We start from the raw sequence: 23,092 nt of genomic DNA, 5'->3' as shown, positions 1-23,092 counted from the left end.
CAGTGAACTGAAAGATAAGATCAGGTTTCGTTTACTGAACATCTAAGTGCTAGGTGCTCCAGATGTGTTTTCAGCAGAGCAGCAGGGCTTTTCCCGCTTTATGTTTGTTTTTATTTATGTATTTATTTATTTTGGCAACAGCCTTGCTCTGTCACTTCAGCTGGAGTGCAGTGGCTGAATCTCAACTCACTGCACCCTCCACTTCCCAGGTTCAAGCAATTCTCATGCATCAGCCTTCCGAGTAGCTGGGATTACAGGCGCCTGCCACCATGCCCAGCTAATTTTTGTGTTTTTAGTAGAAACAGGTTTCACCATGTGACCAGGCTGGTCGCAATCTCCTGAGTTCACGTGATCCTCCTACCTTGGCCTCCCAAAGTGCTGGGATTGCAGGCATGAGCCACTGCACCCGGCTGGCTTTCCTGTTTTATAGGTGAAGAAACTGAGGCCCATAAAGGCTCTCCCACGGCTAGAATTAGCAAGTGATGCCACGATGCAGCCTCCAAAGGCTGGGTGCTCTCTGCTGCCATGGCAGGAAAGCCGTGTGGACTCCCCAGCCCTCACCTCGTGCCACCCTCACCATGTCCAACAGGGAGGTACACACCTCCCAGCCCCAGCTTTGCCCTGGGCTTCCCTGGAGAGGCCTCGTTTCTCTGTGTGAACAACAACAGACTGTGGGAACTAAGTGTCAGGACTGCAATTGGCTTTGTTTTCATTTTAATGCATTAGTGTTCCTCCCAGGCCCCGTCCCCACAGCCCAGGGACATGCCAATCACCGTCTTCCCTCCTGCCAGTGGCACCCCTGCCCTCCCCTCTGTGAGTTCCTGAGATCCCGCCGGCATCTCCTCCAGCTTCAGAATATCTGCTGTTGGATCCCATTGTTCCCACATCATCCCAGGAATCCTCAATGGCAAAGCCTGTCATCTTGCTGCCGCCCATGTAGGGCCTGAATGCCAAGGCAGACACACCACCTGGCAGAGCCTCGTGGCTGCATCTCCCCATGTTCCAGTAGGCATGGTGACCTTCTAAGACAAGGACAGCCATGACCAGCCACTTCCCTGAGCGAGTTCAGGTGTGGAAACGCCCTGGCACTGGACATTTCTGAATCTTTCCATATGTCAGAATCCAGGAAGTGCCACTCCTGGGAGTGCCAGAACCCCCTCCTGTGACTACGTCACCTCATTCCAGTCACCTCCTACTGACTGCCAGTGTGTTGGGGAGGCCTGAGGGATGAGAGATAAAATAATGAAAGCAGGGCCGTGGCAATGTGGGCCTGGCCGCTAGAGTTCTCTCAGCATTTTTTGTTTGTTTGTTTTAAGTCACGGAACCAGGCATGGTGGCTGACACCTGTAATCCCAGCACTTTGGGAGGCCGAGGCGGGCAGATCAGTTGAAGTCAGGGATTCGAGACTATCCTGGCCAACATGGTGAAACCCCATCTCTACTAAAAATGCAAAAATTAGCTGGGCATGGTGATGGGCGCCTGTAATCCCAGCTACTTGGGAGGCTGAGGCAGGAGTATCTCTTGAACTCAGGAGCAGAGGTTGCAGTGAGCCAAGATCACCTCCAATCTGGACGACAAGAGTGAGACTCCATCTCAAAAAGAAAAAAAGACATGATCTTGCTCTGTCACCTAGGCTGGAGTGCAGTGGTGCAGTCATAGCTCACTGCAGGCTTGACCTGGGCTCAAATGATCCTCAGGCCTCAGCCTCCAGAGTAGCTGGGACCACAGCCACCACACCTGGCCAATTTTTTTTATTTTTTGTAGAGATGGGGATCTCACTGTTTTGCCCAGGCTGGGCTCAAGCTCCTGGACTCAAGCCATCCTTCCATCTCCCAAAGTGCTGAGATTACAGGCATGAGCCACTGTGCCGGCTGAGTTCTCTCAGCTTTGAGGGAAGTCCCCCGGGATGTGTCAGGATTTCCCCTCCCCTCACCTCCTCAAGTGAACAGTGACCAGCCCCTTCAACAGATGCGGGGTGATGGGGACACACTGACCAGTATCAGTAGATACCTCAGAGGGAGTCTGCCTCAGGGTTCCCCCTTAGCCTTCAGGCTTGCAGTCACTCACCCTGTGACTGAGCCAGTTGCATAGCAGTTTCCGTGCCCCAGGGCCTCAGTTTCCCCTCAGGCGATGTGCTTTCCTGTGCACCTCAATATGCACATTGTCTCCCTCTGGTCTGGACCAGCCCCATGAAAGGAGAGTTGAGACTGGGTGCCAGGTGTCTGTGAGTCATAAGCATTCGGGTTCCAAATTGTGTGTAGATGAATACAGATGTGTTTTGTGTGTGTGTGTGTGTGTGTGTGTGTGTGTGGTTATTTTTTATTTTTTGCTTCATTGCTCGTAAGTCACATTTTCCTATCTTCTGATCCAAGCTCTAAAAGCGTTTTGTGGTATAAAATCTCCCATCATCTGATCCACTCTACCGAAATAAACCAACTCCCCTGCCGTCATCTTCCCTGAAAAGTACCCCTGCGTCATGCTCTAAGGCCGGCAGGGAGGGGCCTTGCCCACTTAAAACACTTCACCATAATCCCCCCAGCGCCCCCCGGTCCTCTCCACTCCCTAGGGGGCCGCTCCAGTTTCCTGGGCTGTTATTACTGGAGGACCAGCTGCTTCCTGCCACCCATCCACACAGACCTGGTCTGTCCGTCCTGGGCCTCACAGTCCTCTGCTTAGCTCATCTCATGGAAATATCATTTTAAAAAATAAATACTGGTTTGATTCGCACTTCCCTCTCGCCTTTGCTGTGTCTCCTGGCCTCCCACCACTGGGCACCAGTTCATCTATTAAGGTGTTCTTGGCTCCCAGAGTTCCCCAGAGGTTGCAGGTCAGTGGCTGGCCGTCCACCTGTGGTGCCTCTGGGGCCGCTAATGGCCTCTGGGGCCACACAACTGTTTATTTCTTCTGAGTCCTGTGGTCATTTAAATACCCCTTAATTGTGGCATGGGGGGAAAAGCGAGTGCCACATGGACTGTGTGACCTCGGACAAGTTATTTCCCTCTCTGTACCCCATGGGTACTCAGTGAAGAGCCATCTCCCTCATGGGCTGTAGGACTTCTGCTCCTCCGAGACCTATGGCTGCTGCTAGGATAGGAGGTGTTGGTTCTTATGAATGACATAAAGTAGATGCTCAAGAGGAAAATATGTTTAAAGTGTTCTTGCAAGGCCTGGAGCAGTGGTTCATGCCTGTAATCTCAGCACTTGGGGGGCTGAGATAGGTGGATCACTTGAGCCCAGGAGTTGGAGACCAGCCTGGGCAACATAGCGAGACCTCACCTCTACAAATTAAAAATTTTAAAAATTAGCCAGGCATGGTGGCACCACCTGTAATCCTGGCTACCATGGAGGCTGAGGCAGGAGAATCACTTGAACCTGGGAGTTGGGGTCTGTGGTGAGCTGTGATCACATACTACACTGCAGCCTGGGTGACAGAGTGAGATCCTGTCCCTACAAATCAATTAAGTTTCCTTGCAGACCTTCTGTGAACTTCATTTGTCTTCCATCATCCATGCTTTGATTCTGTAAAGTCATCAGAAAGCAATTTGTAGGCCATAACATTTTGAGTAAAACATAACGTTAGTTCGATTAGTCCCAAATGGTGTCCTGACCACTGCAAAGCTTTGTGATTCAATTAAGTGGGTGTTTTGCGCCTGAGAAGCAACAGGGTGTCACATTAAGAGCACAGACTCCAAAGTTTTGAACCCCTATTCAGCCACTTGCTGTGGCATTGGACGAGGGATTCAGGGGCTCTGTGCCTCAGTTTCCCTGGCTGTGAAATAGGTCTAAGAATAGTACCTACCACCTAGGGTTGAGCTGGGGATTCACTGGGAAGGTAAGTATTGTGCATTTTCTGGTGGTTAGTATATTATGATGTGGCAGACAGTTATGAAGTACAGATGTGACAGGTAACATTCATTATCTCCCTGCTACCGCCATTCTCAACCAGCGGCAGTTTTGACCTCTGGGGACATTTGGCAATGTTTGGAGACATTGTGGTTGTTACAGCATGGGGGAGGGGGGATGACCGGCATCTCCTGAGTAGAGGCCAGGGATGCTAAAATCCTTCACTGCAAAGGACAGTTCCTGTGGCAAAAAATTCTCTGGCCCCAAATGTCAATGGTGCCATTAGAAACCTTGCCCTAATAGAAGCTTTCTGGTAGCACCAAAGGCCTCTCTCTCCTTTGTAGCACTTGCCTACGTTATAATTTTGCATTTATTCATATGATAATTTGCTTACTACCCATCAAATCCCAGGACTCCACTTCTTGGCTGTGTGACCTTGGGCCCCTGGGACTGCCTTTCAGAACCTCCATTTCCTTCATCTGCAAATGGGATTGTAAATATGTGATAAATCTAGAGTTGAGGTTAAGACCACAGGCTCCAGGGTTAAGATGTACCTGTGTTCAAGTTGCATCTGCTACTTACGTGGTGAACTTAGGCAAGTTACCTAATAAACCTCAGTTTCCTCCCCTGTGAAATGGGTCTAATAATTGCCTTCCTCATTCAGAGGGTGAATGTGGGAATTAAAGGAGCTCATAATGGTGATAATTATTTTATTATTATTAAATCCACCATCCAATAACTGGTTTCCTTTGAGCCCTAAGTATGTTCCAGACTCTTGGTGACTATGTAGTGGGCATTATGGGCTTAATGGGGCAATGTCTGCCTTGCAGAGCCCATCATCTCATGGTGTGGGAGGGGTCTGGCCTGGTGCATCCTCCAGCACTGACCTCTGACACTCCCACCCTACTCCTGCCCTCTTGCAGATCTGTGCCATCATTGGCGGGACCTTCACTGTCGCCGGCATTCTGGACTCATGCATCTTCACAGCCTCCGAGGCCTGGAAGAAGATCCAACTGGGCAAGATGCATTGACGCCGCACCCAGCCTCACAGCCGAGGACCCTGGGCATCGCCAGCCTTGCCTCCAGCGCCCTGTCTCCTTTGGCCCTCAATCTGGCCTCAAATCTGGCTGTGTCCCAAAGTGTGTGTGGGAGGTGGGGGGAAAGTAGAGGATGGCTCCATGTTTCGCAGCTACCTCTTTTCCCCATGTTTTATTTTGGACAAATTACACTGCCTGAAGTTGCAGTTCCCCTTTCCCTGGGGAGCCCCAAGAGTAGAGTCAGGCAAGGGGTGGCGAGTCCAGGGATCTTGGGGACCCCTCCTAGGAGAGCTGCAGTCTTTTCCCTCTTAGGGGAATATCCCAGAATGCATATCGATCAGCTCTCAGGCAGACTTCGACAATCTCGCGGCCCCTGCTGTGTGGACACACTAATGATTTGGTTTCTCCCCTGGGCAGCCAACCCACCCCAGAGGCACCAGACTTGGGCTGTCAGCTTTGGGACCAGGCTGCCCAAAGGTACTCCTTTATACACCCGGCACCTTCCACGAAAGATGGTACTTCCCAAGCAAACCCCTACAATTTGTCACTATAGATGGAACCCTGACTTCTGCCCCATCCCTTCCTGCCCAACCTAGAGCCCAGGCCTCAAGCCTTTACCCCGACCCTGTCTTGTTCTTCCAAGATGCAGATGCCCAGTTGCTCAGCAGCAGCGGTAGAGACTTGAATCTGCCCACCAGTCACAAGGCGGGTCACAGATTCCTCTTCCTCTCTTCTCCTTGTTCCTCTGAACCCCCCACCAATGTGCCTCAGCCTGTGTGCTGTGTGGCAACAGCATTTCTTGGTGAAGGGGCTGGTTCCCACTGCCAAGACCTCCCACCGCTCTGCTGGGATCTGCAGTGGTAGGGAGTGGGGATTGTGTGAAGGGGAAGTCATCTTTTCAGATCCAGATAGACATGGTTTGTGCACTTATGTCCAGATGGGAAGCATCCTTCCTGCGACCCTAAAATCATCATGCAGCCTCTCTCAGACGGACGCCATCAGTCCCAAGGCCTTAGGTGGAGGAACAAAGGAGGCCAGCCCTGTCCTGTCCGTGGACCTCTACCTTCTGGACTCCCTGTGGGTGCAGAGCACTTGGGTCTCTCTACAACCCAGTCTTGGCCCACTTGCCCCTGTGCTCCCCCATCAGCTGGTCACACGCCAACACGTTCCCAGCCCCTGGGGCAGCTCCAGGGTGCCCCACCTGCTCCTGAGGTGGGTCCCTAGCCTGCTGCTCCTCTTCATCCTTTCCCTTTTGTCCTCAAAGGGAGGGGTAATGGTCCAGGCATTAATTTCACCCAGGGAATTTTAGCTATGCCCTCATATCCCAGGGAGAGAGCCACACGCCTGTTTTCCATTTATAGCAAGATTGTTTGCATACTTTTGTAATGAAGGGGAGTGTCCAGTGGAAGGATTTTTAAAATTATCTTATGGATAGCTCAAGTCTCTGCCATTTGTAATTTTTGGCTCTAAGCTCCAATTGGAGAAGCTTCTCCTTGTGCATATGAGTTGACTGATGTTGTGAGTGTAAATGCATTTGGCTATTTCTGGTATCTGTGGCCACTTGGACGGATTTCTTTTTTTACATTCTGTTCCTCAGTTACAGAAAGGAGTCCCTTTGGTGTGTGAATATGTGTGCCTGTAGAGGGTGGGGCAGGGTGGGGTGGGGATGGAAATGTGTGGCATGCACATGAGTTGAAATTCTACTTTTATGCATTTTTTGAAAAAAAAAAAAGAAACTCGGAGGACATAGGGGATGTCAGTTTCCTATGGAAGAGACACCTCTGACCTGTTATTCTTATAATCAGAATCTCAAGGGAAAAAAATGTTTCAGTTCTTTCCACACTCATTGGGTTCAACTAGATTAAAAGGCTGATTTTCAGAAATATTATGGTGTGATTCTTTCTACCTTGATTGGGGCTGGGTAACCCAGAGGCTGGAATCACAGCCAGAATGGAATTCACTTCTAGAGAAGATAGAAGAGTTGAAAAGGAGATCTGTGAGGATGATCAGAAAGTCAAACACCCTCTGTCCGGGCACGGTGGCTCACGCCTGTAATCCCAACACTTTGGGAGGCCGAGGCGGGTGGATCACCTGAGGTCAAGAGTTCGAAACCAGCCTGGCCAACATGGTGAAACCCCATTTCTACTAAAAATACAAAAATTAGCTGGGTGTGGTGGCAGGCACCTGTAATCCCAGCTACTGGGGAGGCTGAAGCAAGGAGAATCGCTTGAACCTGGGAGACGGAGGTTGCAGTGAGCTGAGATCGCACCATTGCACTCCAGCCTGGGGAACAGAGCGAGACTCCATCTCAAAAAAAAAAAAAAGAAAGAAAAGAAGAAAGAAAGTCAAGCCCCTTAGATGAAGCCCTCCCTTTATTGAGCCCTCCAGAATGTTCTTGGGTCTACCACCTTCTAGCTGTGCAGCCTCAGTCCAGGTCCTTAACCTCTCAGTGCCTCAGATGTGTTGGGTGAAAACGAGGATAGTAATAATACTACCACATAGGGCTATTTCAGAAATAGAATCTCTAGTATGTGCACAGAAATATCAGAATGAGATTGTCTATGTAGAAGAGTGTTTATTGCTGGTACACAGTAAGTTTTCAAAAATAGTGATTGTACCATTACAAGCATTCCCAAATAGGATATAGTCTTCTTGAGAACAAGACTAACATTCTTCTTTAGAGCTCTGAGCTAAGGGCTCCATAAATGAAAGGGATTCATAAATTCTTGATTTCAAAGGACCTGGCACTCCTTCTTCAACCCTAAGCTCAGCAGTGAGAGCTCATCATCAGCTATGAGCAATGGACTTCCATGGATCTTTCCCATCTTGCTGCCCAGTCCTACAAGACTTTCATCCGAACAGCACTAACGTGGATAAACACACCAGAGATGAATGTGAGAGGGAATCAGTGTGTGAGAAACTCTTCACTAACTCTCCCCATGCTCTCGCTCTTACATACTACTTGAGTTATGTGTGTTCCCAAACCTGTTCATACCAGTTGTGCTTTTATACTGGTAGGATGTGATTTGGGGAACTATTAGTTAAACCAATGAACTGTGAGAAATGAACCTAGTGAAACTAAGTTGAATGCTTTAGAGAGACTTGATTAAGGTGAGTTGTTACCCCTCCTCCCTCAAAATGTCACTGAATTAGAAGTGAACAAGACTACTGTGAAAGATTTGGGAGACCGGGCGTGGTGGTTCACGCCTATAATCCCAGGACTTTGAGAGGCTGAGGTGAGAGGACTGCTTGAGCCCAGGAGTTTGAGACCAGCCTGGGCAACATGATGAAACCCCGTCTCTAAAAAAATACAAAAAGTAGTGGGCGTGGTGGCACACGCCTGTAGTCCCAGCTACCCGGGAGGCTGCGGCGGGGGAACCGGGGGAGTGGTGGAGGCTGCAGTGAACCAAGATCTAACCATTGCACTCCAGCCTGGGTGACAGAGTGAGACTCTGTCTCAAAAAAGAAAGGGAGGGAGGGAGGGAGGGAGAGGGAAGGGGGCTGTGGAAAGGGAGAGAAACAGAGAAAGGAACAACTGAAGCTTTCTGGTTGGTTTATGTAAGGAAAGTGAAGGTGAACACCGATACAGGTTTCTCAGTGGTAAAGCCTTAGCCCAGGGTCACTGTCGAATGTGTTTTACGTTGGCATACAACATTTAAGGGATGGATGCCATTTTTTTTATTTCTCCTTTCAACGAACTTTTCCAATTGTCTAACCAGATGTGGATTACAGGGGTTTCACATAAAAGGATTTCTAAATCAGGATTACAGAGCAAAACCCTACAGGGGTGTGTGATAGGTTGGAAGCTGTCGTGGTCCGTGGGAAGGTGTTGCAGAAGAGGTGTCTCTGGAGACGTGCTTCATGAGGAGAGAAGCTGAAGTGTTGCAGCCAACACTGGCTGGGGTGGGTGAAACCTGGGAAGAGGGGGTGAAACCTGGGAAGAAATGGGGTGTGGCACTAGGGTTCATAAATAGTAGCTGTGGTTAGTCTTTTTTGTTTGTTTCTTTGTTTTTTGAGATGGAGTCTTGCTCTTGTCACCCAGGCTGGAGTGCAATGGCGCGATACCGGCTCACAGCAACATCCGCCTCCCAGATTCAAGCAGTTCTCCTGTCTCAGCCTCCTGAATAGCTAGGATTACAGGCGCCCGCCACCACGCCCAGCTAATTTTTGTATTTTTAGGAGAAACGAGGTTTCGTCATATTGGTCAGGCTGGTCTCGAACTCCTGACCTCAGGTGATCTGCCCACCTCAGCCTCCCAAGGTGCTGGGATTACAGGCGTGAGCCATGTCACCCAGCCTGTGGTTAGTTTTTGTTACTATATGTTACAAATAATTTTTAAATTCTTGCCAGAAACAATGTGGCAGGCCACTGGAGGTCTGAATCCCTTCTTAAGAAACTGGTTTGAGACGGTGTCTTGCTCTGTCGCCCAGGCTGGAGTGCGGTGGTGCGATCTCGGCTCACTGCAAGCTCTGCCTCCCAGATTCACGCCATTCTCCTGCCTCAGCCTCCCAAGTAGCTGGGACTACAGGCGCCAGCCACCACACCCGGCTAATTTTTTTTGTATTTTTAGTAGAAACAGAGTTTCACCGTGTTAGCCAGGATGGTCTCGATCTCCTGACCTCGTGATCCGCCCGTCTCGGCCTCCCAAAGTGCTGGGATTATAGGCGTGAGCCACCACGCCCGGCAGAAACCGGTCATTTATTCCAGAAGGTTCATTAGCTGCTGCCGCAGTTAGATGCAGTAGTCCAGGAACGTGAGTGGGGATGTGTGTGGACAAGAACACTCACTGGAGACCCTTTTTTCTTGCCCCAGCAGTTGTTTCCTGCCAGTTATGGAGTGATGAGGTCATTCACTTCATTCTGGCCAGTCATTGATATGATTTGGCATTCTCTGCATGCCAGGCAAGAGTGACTGCTCTTCAGGCCAGATCTTCCTTCGAGATGGATGTTATCTCCTTTTTAGGAAGGAGGAAACAGACCTGGTAACTTGGCGTGGCCACACAGTGAGTCACGCAGTCAGTAAAGATGGAATTCATACCCAGGTCTGCCTGACTCTGGGATTATGAAGAATTACATGGTTCCACCTCAGTCCCAAGGTCATCTTTGCTGTGCCAAAAGGGAAAATTGGAAATAGGGGTGGTCAGAGCAGGAGGTGTTTTTTTGGTTTTGTTTTTCCTTTAAAACAACCTGCAGAAAAAATCTAAATTAAACATTCGCAGGGATAGCGTTCTTCACAATTTTTTAAATCTTCAAAATGTAATTTTAATTACACAAATAACACAGGCTTATAAACCCACTGGAGGAAAATCATAAAATGCTAAAAAAAGTAAAAGGGGAAGAACGAAAGTCACCCATAATCCCACTAATCAGAGATGATCTTTTTTTATTATTATTATACTTTAAGTTCTAGGGTACATGTGCACAACGTGTAGGTTTGTTACGTATGTATCCATGTGCCATGTCGGTGTGCTGCACCCATTAACTCGTTATTTACATTAGGTGTATCTCCTAATGCTATCCCTCCCCCCGCCCCCGTCCCCACAATAGGCCCCGGTGTGTGATGTTCCCCTCCTGTGTCCAAGTGATCTCATTGTTCAATTCCCACCTATGAGTGAGAACATGCGGTGTTTGGTTTCAGAGATGATCATTTAATCACATTTTAGTGATGCCTTTTGATAAGCAAAATGGGATCATACTGTTCGTATTACTGTGTAGCTTAGCCCTCTCTTAACAGACATCCTTCTAGGTTAACAAATATGGATCGCATTATTATCTTTATGGGCTGCAAGATAAATAATAACAATATTGAACATCTAATGGTAGATTATGTCCATCCTCTATTCCCATCTCACTCAGAGCCTCAGTTTTCTCACCTGTAAAAGGGACGATTCATACCGTTAACAGACTGAAATGAGGTAATGCTTGTAAACCTGTTAGCACAATGCCTGACAGTAAATGCTCAGCCCATTAAGAAGAGCTATTATTATTCATCTAATAAATAAATAAATAAATTCCGACATTTATTAAGTTCTTCCTCTGTACCAGGTATTATGCTAAGGGTTCATTTAATCCTGACACCAGGTTGGATTACAGGTGGCACTTTGGGAGGCTGAGGCAGGTGGATTGCTTGAGGTCATGAGTTCAAGACCAGCCTAACCAACATGGTGAAACCCTGTCTCTACTAAAAATACAAAAATTAGCCGGGTGTGGTGGTATGCGCCTGTAGTCCCAGCTACTCAGGAGGCTGAGGCAGGAGAATCACTTGAACCTGGGAGGTGGAGGTTGCAGTGAGCAGAGATTGCACCACTGCACTCCAGCCTGGGCGACAGAGTGAGACTCTATCTCAAAAAAAAAAAAAAAAAAAAAAAAAAAAGAAAAAAAAAAAAAGGCCGGGCGCGGTGGCTCACACCTGTAATCCCAGCACTTTGGGAAGCCAAGGTGGGCAGATCACGAGGTCGGGAGATTGAGACTATCCTGGCTAACACGGTGAAACCCCGTCTCTACTAAAAAATTAGCTGGGTGTGGTGGTGGGCACCTGTAGTCCCAGCTACTGGGGAGACTGAGGCAGGAGAATGGCGTGAATCCAGGAGGCAGAGTTTGCAGTGAGCCGAGATTGCACTACTGCACTCCAGCCTGGATGACAGAGTTAGACTCCATCTCAAAAAAAAAAAAAAAAATCCTGACACCAAACCAATGAGGTAAGTACTTCATTATTCCCATTTTCTCAGATGGGAATAAAGTGAGTGACCAAAAGGCTGAATATCTTCTCCAAAGCCAAAGAGCCAGGAAATGGCAGAGATCCAATGGCCCAGGCAATTTGGGTGCCAGTGCTCAAGCACCTCCCCATGCAGCCACTGCCTCCGAGAAATAAAAGTACTCACCAGACACTTCCTCTGTGCTAGGTGCTTGAGTTCCTGTGCATGTTTCCAGGGGTGGGCGTGAGACATGACAGCCAGTCCCACTACATCATGTAGTTAGAATGAGAGCCTCCAGCTCTTGTCATCCAGGATGTCATTGTGCCTGTTTTAATTTTACTGAACCACACAGCATGTTAAAAACAAAACAAAACAAAACAAAAATTCTTCCCTGCCCTGCTTGATCATGAATACTCCTTGATGATCTCGGGTTCACAAGATCTGTCTTCACATGGCTTTCCTTTACCAGTGAGGCTCTGAACTTCTTGGAAGCACTCCTTCCCAGATCTCTTTAATCAAGCCTTGTACCTGGTCCATGTGGGTACCAAATAAATTGATGAGCAAATGAATGAATGTATGAGTAAATACGTAGCTGAATGACAATAAATGGATATGTAATAGAGAAGTGAGTGAATAAACAGAACCAGTGAGTAAGTGAAGGAATGAATGAATGAACTTGGGACAGGGCATGGGTTTGACTTACACCTAAGGACTGTTCTGAGGAGAACCTCTGACCTTTCCTGTGTGTGCACCGTCAGGCCAGCGTCTGCTCCTGGGTTGCCGATGGGAAATGACTTCCTTTCTTAGGACTGCCAAATGAAGAGGCAGTCTGATTCTACAACCCCACTCTTCCAAACAGGGCTAAACAACTAAGGGGGAGTTTTGCAGAGCCAGGTGTTTGATTCACAACAATCCTCAAGCATTAGCGCACCTCAAAATCTTGGGGGTAGGGATGAGGGAAGAATGCTTGCTTTAAGTTCAGATGTGTCCCATCCTACCACTGTCTGGTTTTGTGGGACGGTGGTGGAGCCTGAAAATCTGTAATTTGAACAGGCTTCTCAGTGATTCTGAAGAAGCCGCTCTACAGATGGCATTTGGAGCCTCATGATGTTTAAAACATGGGACAGGCGGGGCACAGTGACTAAAGCCTGTAATCTTATCACTTTGGGAGGCTGAGGCAGGAGGATCACTTGAACCCAGGAGTCCAAGACCAGCCTGGGCAACATAGTGAAACTCCATCTCTGCAAAAAATAAAAATAAAAAAATTAGCCAAGCTGGGCACAGTGGCTCACACCTGTAATCCCTGCACTTTGGGAGGCTGAGGCAGGCGGATCACAAGGTCAGGAGACCGAGACCATCTGGCTAACACGGTGAAACCCCGTCTCTACTAAAAATACAAAAACTTAGCCGGGTGTGGTGGCGGGCACCTGTAGTCCCATCTGCTGGGGAGGCTGAGGCAGGAGAATGGCGTGAACCCAGCAGGCAGAGCTTTCAGTGAGCCGAGATCACGCCACCGCACTCCAGCCTGGGCGACAGAGTGAGACGCTGTCTCAAAAAAAATAAAAAATTAGCCAGGCGTGGTGGCGTACATCTGTAGTCCTAGCTACTTGGGAGGCTGAGGCAGGAGGATCACTTGAGCCCGGGGGGCTGAGGCTGCAGTGAGCTGTGTTTGCACCACTGCACCCCAGCCTGAGCGACAGAGTGAAACCCTATCTCAAAATATAAAATAAAAATTAAATAAAACACCAGACAATATATACGCCTAGACGACCTCTGTAGCCTCCTGTGCGGAGAAAAACGGGGACAAAGAGAGTTTGCGGTAGGTGAGAGACTACTGACAGGTGTGCCTATTAAAAGAACACCAGTAAGCCTCTACTGCAGGCCCTACACAAGTAGGCCCTTGTCCTCACTGGCATCGCGCTCCCGGTGACCCTAGGAACGAGACACTGCGATCCCACCCCAAGCCGCATGGGGCGCCATTCTGCTTCGCTCTTACGGAAATGGGGCTTCGATGTCTTTCTGCGCTTGCGCGGCACGGAAACTCATTTCCGGTCTTGCGCACTCAGGGTCTGGGGCCTTGGTGGCCGGGTGAGTGAGTGGAGGCTGGAGTTTTCTCGGACTCTGAAGCCCACTGCCCCGTTAGACCCTGCATGTGTGGCGGGGACACATGTCACCCCACAGCTCTCTTTGCGTGACCTCCCGACCACTCATTCCTGCCTAACCCTAGTATTCCGTCCTTAGCCTCAAGGTCCCAGTGCCACCCTCTCCCCACGACCCCTTTAGTCAGGCATGCGACCGCCACACGTCCCACTTTGTGTGATAGACCACCTGCATCTCTCTCTCCTCCCTCAGTTGCCTTTTCAGAGGTCACCTCCCCCGTAGAGCCTTTGTGCGGGGATGAGGAGGAGTGTCTTGGGTCAAGAACAGGCCCCTGTAACCCACTGAGCGCCCCTTCATTCCGTCTCTCTCCGCCCTTTGTAGAGGGTCACCGTGAAGTTCAATCCCTTCGTGACGTCGGACCGCAGCAAAAACCGCAAAAGTCATTTCAATGCCCCTCACACGTGCGCAGGAAGATCATGTCATCCCCGCTCTCCAAGGAGCTGCAGCAGAAGTACAATGTCCGCTCCATGCCCATCCGCAAGGACGACGAGGTCCAGGTACGTCTCCCTCCGGCTCTAGTGGCGCTCGGACACCTTTGCCTGAGAACGTCATGGAGCAGTCACAGACTCACATGCCTCAGGATTCTGGCAAGTAGTGTGACACTTCAGATGTGTTAGGCCAGAGATAGGGTTCAGAGCCACCGGAGAGCGCCTGCGTTGCTTTAGAGCATTTAACTATTTAATAGTTATAGTAAAATTTAATAAAACAGTATGTCAGCCAAGCAAAAACCTGCTTTTTTGTTTGTTTTGTAGACGTAGGGTCTTGCTATGTTGCCCAGGCTGGTCTCGGAACTCCTGACCTCAAGTGATCCTCCCACGTCAGCCTCCCAAAGCACTGGGATTACAGGTGTGAGCCAGCATGCCCCGCCAAAAATGCTTTTGATTTAAACTTCTGGCTGCTAGTTTGTCAAGTGTTGTTGCACAAGGTGGCTTGTTGAAGCAGACTTTGTAGGGGAAAGTGTCGCAGTGAGAGTAGTGTTCTAGTGTATTTGGGTGTAGTGGGATTGATGGACAGGGATTTGTGGGAGCTGGCCATGTGATAGCATTGGATTTGGCAGGAGAAATGGTCAAGATGCAGTGAGTCACTCTTTCATAATTTCTAAAAGAGTGGCCCATGTGAGAACGTGCAAGCCTTCTGTTCTCTGTGATTGGAGCTTAGAATGCATGAAGGGGGAAGGGAGTTGGCCATGAGTGAAATAAGCAGGGGCTGGATTCATTCCTCAAAGGAATATTTATGGAGCACTTACCAGAGATTGTTCTAGAACAAGATTGACAAGGCCGGTGTTTTCATGGAGGTCATGTTTTAGAGCAGGGTTTCCTAGCCTCAGCGCTATTGATATCTTGGACTGGATAATTGTTGTCGGGGGGGTGGGGGGGCTCTCCTGTGCATTGTAGAATGTTTAGCAGCATCCCTGGCCTCTCCCCACTAGATGCCAGTGGCATTCCCTCCCTTCACAATTGTGACAAGCAAAAATATTTCCAGATATTGCCAAATGCTCCCTGGGGGACAAAATCAACTCTTCCCTCACTCAGTTAAGAACTATTGTCTTAGAATGAAATGACATAAGGTGATGAGGCCTGGTGTATCATCTGAGACACTGGGACTCTTTGAAGGTTTGGGGATATGTTAAGGAGGAAAAAATGGGGAGTTAAGCTGGGAGTGTGACAGGAAGAGTGGAAAGAGTAGTTCAGAGGTATGATCAGCAGTTTCAACCCCCTCTGCCCTGGATCCTTCCCATCAGACATGTTCTAGAATGGGGGAATTGCAAATACTTACAGGGGATAGGTAAGGATAGCTCTCACTTCCCTTATTTAGGGAAGTGAGCTGAAAAGAAAATGGCAAACTGGAAAGCTCAAGCCTCACATATAGGATATAATCATCTACCTTGAGCCCATGGGTGCCTGGGGGAAATGCAGGCCCATTGTTAAATTCTTGGATTTTCAAAGAGAGCTGGAAAATTTGGATTCACTTCCCTAGCCCCACATTTCCTTCCAGCTATTACTCTGTTCTCTATTCATAACCAACCTCCTCAAGAGACCTGTTTCCACTTCCTCATCTCCCATTCACTCTTGGATACTCTTTAGTCTATTCCCTGTGCCCACTGCATTATAGAACCTACTTTGGCATAGATCACCAATAACATCTTCGTGACTGAATCCAATGGACACATCTAGCATCTCTTTCTGCTCTGTGTTCTCTGTGTAGGTGGAGAATAGGTAATAATCCATTCTTAGAGCTTTAAGTGTGTGCTCTGTGCTAACAACTCCCTCTTTTATATCCTAGTCCAGACCACTTTAGACAACCTATACATCTGACTACCTACAACACAGACCTAAAGATCTGACTACCGACAGAACATCTCTATTTAGGTAGCCCATTGACATTTTAAGCTTCTTATCCAAGAGTACTCTTGATCCTAACATCCTCTGCCTCCAGAATCCAACTCTCCTCCCATCTTCCACATCTCTAGTAAGTGCCATTTGTATTTCCCCAGTTGCATATGCCCCTAAACCTTTGTTATCTTTAACAACGCTCCTTAAACCCCTCTTGTAATCCACCATAAAGGCTTGTTGATTCTACCTCCAAAGTAAGTCTTGAACCTATTTCCAGTCCAGTTCAAGGCAGCATTGCAGCTCCCTCTCTTACCTTTGTCCATTTTCCACAGAGTGGTATTATTTGCAAATCAGGTCCTATTTAAAAACTTTGACAGGCTGGGCATGATGGCTCATGCCTGTAATCCTAGCAGTTTGGGAGGCCGAGGCAGGTGGATCACCTGAGCTCAGGAATTTGAGAACAGCCTGGGAAACATGGTGAAACTCCATCTCTACTAAAAATACAAAAAAATTAGCCAGGTGTGGTGGTGCACACCTGTAATCCCAGCTACTTGGGAGGCTGAAGCATGAGAATCGCCTGAACCCGGGAGGCAGAGGTTGCAGTGAACCAAGATTGTGCCATTGCACTCCAGCCTGGATGAGAGTGAGACTCTGTCTCAAAAAGAAAAAAAAAAAAAATGGCCAGGCACAGTGGCTCACGCCTGTAATCCCAGCACTTTGGGAGGCCGAGGCGAGCGGATCACGATGTCAGGAGATTGAGACCATCCTGGCTAACAAGGTAAAAACCATCTCTACTAAAAATATAAAAAATTAACCGAGCGTGGTGGCAGGTGCCTGTAGTCCCAACTACCTGGGAGACTGAGGCAGGAGAATGGCGTGAACCCGGGAGGCGGAGCTTGCAGTGAGCTGAGATTGCGCCACTGCATTCCAGCCTGGGTGACAAGCAAGACTACATCTCAAAAAAAAACTTTGGCAGTTTTGTATCTGCCAAAACTGACCTGTGCATTTTACTGTATGTAAATGATGCCTCAGTTAAAAATAAAACGATTTCAAATTGTGTTTATTGCTGTGAAGAAAATATAAAGGATGCTACCATATTAATTAAAGGACCTGAAAAGGCTTCTCTGAGGAACTAATAAATTTAAGAGAAGACCTGAAAAGTGAGGAGTTAGCCAGGTGCTTACCAGTGGTGCCTGATGTGCTTATAAAATCTAAAATCATGGCCAGGCACGGTGGCTCACACCTGTAATCCCAACACTTTGGGAGGTTGAGGTGGGTGAATCATCTGAGGTCAGGAGTTCAAGACCAGCCTGGCCAACATGGTGAAACCCCGTGTCTACTAGAAATACAAAAATTAACCAGGTGTGGTGGCACACGCCTGTAATCCCAACTACTCAGGAGGCTGAGGCAGGGGAATGGCTTTAACCTAGGAGGTGGAGGTTGCAGAGAGCCAAGATTATGCCACTGCACTCCAGCCTGGGCAACAGAGCGAGACTCCGTCTCAAAAAGAAATCCTGGCTCCACACCTACACATTTACCTGTAGTTCCACCCCTCCTTATTTTCTTTCCCTCCTGTTACAATAAAAGAAATATCCCAGGCCTGGTGCAGTGGCTCACGCCTGTAACCTCAGCACTTTGAGAGGCCTAGACAGGTGGATCACTTGAGGCCAGGAGTTCGAGACCAGCCTGGCCAACATGGCGAAATTCTGTCTGTACTAAAAATACAAAAATAGAGCTGGATATGATGGCACATGCCTGTAATCCCAGCTACAAGGGAGGCTGAGGCAATGAGATATCACTTGAACCCAGAAGGCGGGGGTTGCAGTGAGCCAAGATCACACCACTGTACTCCAGCATGACTAACACAGCAAGTCTCTGTCTCAAAAACACAAAAAAAGAAATATCCCTATTTCTGCCTAAGCCTAATTCATCTGCCGCTGGGTGCTGCTCCATTCTTCTCTTGGAGCTTTTTTGGTCCCTTTTTTCTCTGTAGTTTCTTTTACCCTCTTGCTCCATACTTGTTCCTTCCCATCAGCATTTAAACACAATCATGTTTTCCCTTCTTTAAAAATAAAAAAAAGTTCCCTTAGCTTTCCATCCCCCTCAAACATCTATCCCCTTCTCGTCTTCAGAGCCAAGCTCCTTTGGACTGTCTTTCTCACCTTCACCTTCTCACCTGGTACACTCATCACCTTACTGTAAATGGCTTCCATCCCACCGCTCACTGAAGGCGTTCCAGCCACAGCCACTGGTGATGGATGACCTTGTTGTCAGATCTGTTAAATACCTTACCCTCTCTGTACTTGATGGTCCCGCAGAATTTGGCATTCTTCTCTTGGCTGCTCTAACACTACACTTGCATGGTTTCCCATTCTCTCTGGCCACATTAATTCTCACAAGCTCTTCCAGAATGCTGGCTTTTCTCACATGTGTATATTCTGCCCTTTTCTCATACCGTCAGCTCCTTGAGCAAAATGAAGCTTCTTTTTTTTTTTTTTTTGAGACAGAGTCTTGCTCTGTCGCCCAGGCTGGAGTGCAGTGGCCGGATCTCAGCTCACAGCAAGGTCCACCTCCCGGGTTTACGCCATTCTCCTGCCTCAGCCTCCCGAGTAGCTGGGATTACAGGCACCCGCCACCTCGCCCGGCTACTTTTTTGTATTTTTTTAGTAGAGACGGGGTTTCACCATGTTAGCCAGGATGGTCTCGATCTCCTGACCTCGTGATCCGCCCGTCTTGGCCTCCCAAAGTGCTGGGATTACAGGCTTGAGCCACCACGCCCGGCCCAAAAATGAAGCTTCTAATTGCCTCTCTGTGGATGACTCCCACGTCTCTATTGCTGGCCCAGTTGGCATTCCAGCTGTGTCTGAATTCTCTATTAGAATGTCCCCAGATGCCTCAAATTTAGCATGTTCCAAACTATTTCCTCCTAAAATATGGGGCTTCCCCTATGTTCCCTGCATCTGGCAAAGGCATTTCCATCTACCTGGTTGCCCAAGCCAGACTCTGAGTATCATCCTTCCCTCTTCATCCTCACCTCTGCAGTGCAGTCAATCAGCCCGGGTCCTGTGCGTGGTGTTTAATAAGCTCTTGCAGCTGGGCATGGTGGTTCACACCTGTAATCCCAGCACTTTGGGAGGCCGAGGCAGGCGGATCACTTGAGGTCAGGAGTTCAAGACCAGCCTGGCCAATATGGTGAAACCCCATCTCTACTAAAAATACAAAAGTTAGCCGGGACTGCTGGCGTGTGCCTATAATCCCCGCTACTTGGGAGGCTGAGGCAGGAGAATCACTTGAACCTGGGAGGTGGAGGTTGCAGTGAGCCAAGATCATGCCATTACAGTCCAGCCTGGGGAACAGAGCAAGACTGTCTCAAAAAAACATAAAATAAAATAAGCTCTTGCTTCCAAGGAAACCCTAATCTAGTTGGTTTTTTAATAGAGTAGATTTTTAGTACAGTAAAACAGTCCGTGAGATTTTAAATTTTTTTCTGACTTTAAAATATTTATATAAATGTAGAAATCTTGAAATTTAGAAGAATGTAAATCTAAAAAATAGTCATCTGTAATCCTACTTCCTGCCTAATGGCAGCTGTTACCAATATTTATATATATTTTATCCCACTGTGTCATGCGATATATATGAAATGTGTGTGTATATATACATATATATGTGTATACATATATGTATGTATGTACATATATATGTGTATACATATATGTGTATATACATATATGTGCACATATGTAATATATATTATATATATACACATACACACATACAGGTTGAGTATCTCAAATTCAGAATACTCCAAAATCTGAAACTTTGAGTGTCAATGTGATGGTCAAAGGAAGTGGTCTTTGGAGCTTTTGGGATTTCAGATTTTCAGATTTGTGGTGCTTAGCGAGTAATGCAGATATTCCAAAATCCCAAAAACCCTAAACCCAAAACACTTCTGGTCTCAAGCATTTTGAATAAGGGATACTTGATGTATATATACATATAGTTCAGAGTGTATTCTATATGTAGTTTTGTATTCTCCTTTTTTCTCTAAAGCTCATATCGCACATTTCTGTGGGATTCAGGTAAAAAAATCTCCACCCAGCCATAACACAACACAGATTTATACCAGACAAGTAGCTAATTTTTGACTGCCAGGATGAAGCTGCTTTTATGCAAAGTTATATGTTTAACCCATGTGTTCCTGATAGTTAGCTTCCTCATTATGATCATGTATTACAAATGGAGGGGGATTCTCTTTTGTATTTTCTCTTAGGTAGTTCGAGGACACTATAAAGGTCAGCAAATTGGCAAGGTAGTCCAGGTGTACAGAAAGAAATATGTCATTTACATCGAGCAGGTGCAGCGTGAGAAGGCCAATGGCACAACTGTCCATGTGGGCATTCACCCGAGCAAGGTATGATCAAGGACTGAGTGGCAATAGCAGCCGTGGAGTGTGTCAGTACTGTTAAAAGTTATTGGTGTTCGGTACTCCCTGCACAGGTGGCTGAGGAGGCCATGTGGACTTGATTGATTCTGTAGCTTTGTGATATTATCAAGGATCCAGATTTTTCTTCTTTTTTCTATTTTGCCTTTCTTGGTGATGGTGTCTTTTTTTTTTTTTTTTCTGAGACAGCCTCTCGCTTTGTCATCAGGCTGGAATGCAGTGGCACGATCTCAGCTCACTGCAACCTCTGCCTCCTGGGTTCGGGTGATTCTCCTGCCTCAGCCTCCAGAGTAGCTGGATTACAGGCACCCACCATCACGCCTGGCTAATTTTTATGTTTTTAGCAGAGACGGGGTTTCACCATGTTAGCCAGCATGGTCTCGATCTCTTGATCTCGTGATCCACCTGCCTCGGCCTCCCAAAGTGCTGGGATTACAGGCGTGAGCCACCACACCCGGCTGATGGCTGTCTAAGCTGGTTCCAAGAGGCTTCCAAGTGTTCCAGGCATCACTTCCTCCAATGTATAATATTCAGAGGGATAAGAGAGAATATATCTTCCTGCAGCCCTTATGCCTACCTAGTGGAACGGCTACTTCTCCTTTGTGTTCCTACTTTATATTGTGTTATAGGATCTGTTTTCCTTCCAGAGTTTCAGTTCCTTAAAAGTTGAATGACTGGCCAGGTGCAGTGGCTCATACCTGTAATCCTAGCACTTTGGGAGGCCGAGGCGGGCGGATCACGAGATCAGGAGACCATCCTAACATGGTGAAACCCCGTCTCTACTAAAAATACAAAAAAATTAGCCAGGCATGGTGGCGGGCGCCTGTAGTCCCAGCTACTCGGGAGGCTGAGTCAGGAAAATAGCGCAAACCCAGGAGGCGGAGCTTGCAGTGAGCCGAGATCACGCCACTGCACTCCAGCCTGGGCGACACAGCAAGACTCCGTCTCAAAAAAAAAAAAAAAAAGGCTGAATGACTGAGGTCTTACTTATGATGTCTATATTGCTCAATAGCTGGTGGCGATGTGGCAGTAAAGATCTGTTTTCTCACTCCCAACAGGTGGTTATCGTCAGGCTAAAACTGGACAAGGATCGGAAAAAAATTCTTGAACGCAAAGCCAAGTCTCGACAAGTCGGAAAAGAGAAAGGCAAATATAAGGAAGAACTTATTGAGAAAATGCAGGAATAAATAGAACCTGTTGTGCAACCACGGTTTAACCGGAGATTTTGAGGCTAGTGTGTGTTTCTTTCGAACTTTTCAGAATGTCTTTGGAATATTTCATTTCCTGTTTTGCTACCTGTGGCTCTGTAAATCTACTTTTGCAATTTTAATTAATAATTTTATGATTAAAAATGGGAAATGCTTCCTAATTCCAAATAGTATTTGCATTGTTTTGTAAATAAATTCCACTTACTGGCCAGGCACAGTGGCTCACAACTGTAATCCCAGCACTTTGGGAGGCCGAGGCGGGTGGATCGCAAGGTCAGGAGACCGAGACCATCCTGACCATTTATTATTCATAAATAAATAAATAAAATAAATTCCACTTACTATCAATTCCCCTTTGCCAGTCTTTTCCTATTTAATGTGTGGAATAGCAAAATCGCAGGGATAGAGTGAAATGGCCCTCCTCTTGCCTGGACCCTTGTGCCGATAGAGTAGAAAGGGCAGGGCTCTAGTCCTGAAAAAAAAAATATATAGATATAGAATACATATAGAATATATATAGATATAGAATACATATATATTCTATATCTATAGAAATATGTATACATATAAAATAGAATATATATATGTATTTATCTATATAGAAATACATACAGATAGATGATAGATAGATAGATGGATAGATAGATAGATAGATAGATAGATAGATAGATAGATAGATAGACAGATAGAGACAGGTCTCATTATCTTGCCCAGGCTGGTCTTGAACTCCTAGGCTCAAATGATCCTCCTGGGTGCCTCTCAAAGTGTTGGGATTACAGGCATGAGCCACCATACTCTGGTCCTTGATGGAGGGATTTGCACCACTCAGTAGCAGTCATAATGTGCACTGGCGCACTCAGGGCCCCACTGTCACATCGCAGGCCTGACAGATTGCTCTCTGGCCTCCTGACTTGTGCTTCCCCAGCTTTCTCTCCAAGTGCCAACTAAACCAAATCATGTAGCAGCTCCCTGACCAGGCTCATCTTCCCAAAGTTTTGACTTTGCAGTTGCCATTTTCATGTGACTGAAATGCCCCTTTTCCTCTGGAACTAACTTGAGAAACTGACAGCCTACAGGAAAGATTTAACTGAGATACTGTTTTTCCCTATATTTTATAATTTTAAAAAATTTCCAACATTTAAAATGTGGGAGACTCCACAGAGAATCACCTGCTTCACCTGGCTGCATGGGGCTCTCCCTGTTTTGCAGTATAAAGTGCAGCCGAGGGCTTAGCGGTTCCCTCTCCCACCTGTGTTGCTTCCATACGCTTCTTGCCTGGCCTCCACTGGCCTCTGCATTAGACTCTTGATCTAACTTTCATTCTTCAAAATTTAGTTCCTTTGGCCAGGCACAGGACTCATGCCTGTAATCTC

The 23,092-nt window shown here is 47.4% G+C and overlaps 2 protein-coding genes across 3 annotated transcripts in view; both read left to right on the top strand.

Moving 5' to 3' along the window:
- The window catches only part of ERGIC1 (endoplasmic reticulum-golgi intermediate compartment 1), a 119,669-nt gene extending 112,906 nt beyond the window's left edge, over positions 1 to 6,763 (top strand). For both annotated transcript variants that reach the window (XM_023218948.1, XM_023218949.3), the window contains one exon: positions 4,767 to 6,763. In XM_023218948.1, coding sequence (XP_023074716.1) covers positions 4,767 to 4,874 — 108 coding nt within the window. In that variant the 3' untranslated portion in view covers positions 4,875 to 6,763. The remainder of the gene's footprint in view (positions 1 to 4,766) is intronic.
- A 6,811-nt stretch (positions 6,764 to 13,574) lies between these two features.
- RPL26L1 (ribosomal protein L26 like 1) lies at positions 13,575 to 21,925 on the top strand. Its single transcript, XM_023218758.1, has 4 exons — positions 13,575 to 13,662; positions 14,056 to 14,231; positions 20,341 to 20,481; positions 21,570 to 21,925. The coding sequence occupies exons 1-4, from the start codon at positions 13,575 to 13,577 to the stop codon at positions 21,696 to 21,698; spliced, it is 534 nt and encodes a 177-aa protein (XP_023074526.1). The 3' UTR covers positions 21,699 to 21,925.
- Positions 21,926 to 23,092: the final 1,167 nt, after the last annotated feature.

The sequence above is a fragment of the Piliocolobus tephrosceles genome, chromosome 4 (assembly GCF_002776525.5).
Source record: "Piliocolobus tephrosceles isolate RC106 chromosome 4, ASM277652v3, whole genome shotgun sequence".
NCBI classification, from domain to species: Eukaryota; Metazoa; Chordata; class Mammalia; order Primates; family Cercopithecidae; genus Piliocolobus; species Piliocolobus tephrosceles.
The sequence above is the reverse complement of the archived record's forward strand: the minus strand, read 5'-3'. Positions and strand labels throughout refer to the sequence as shown.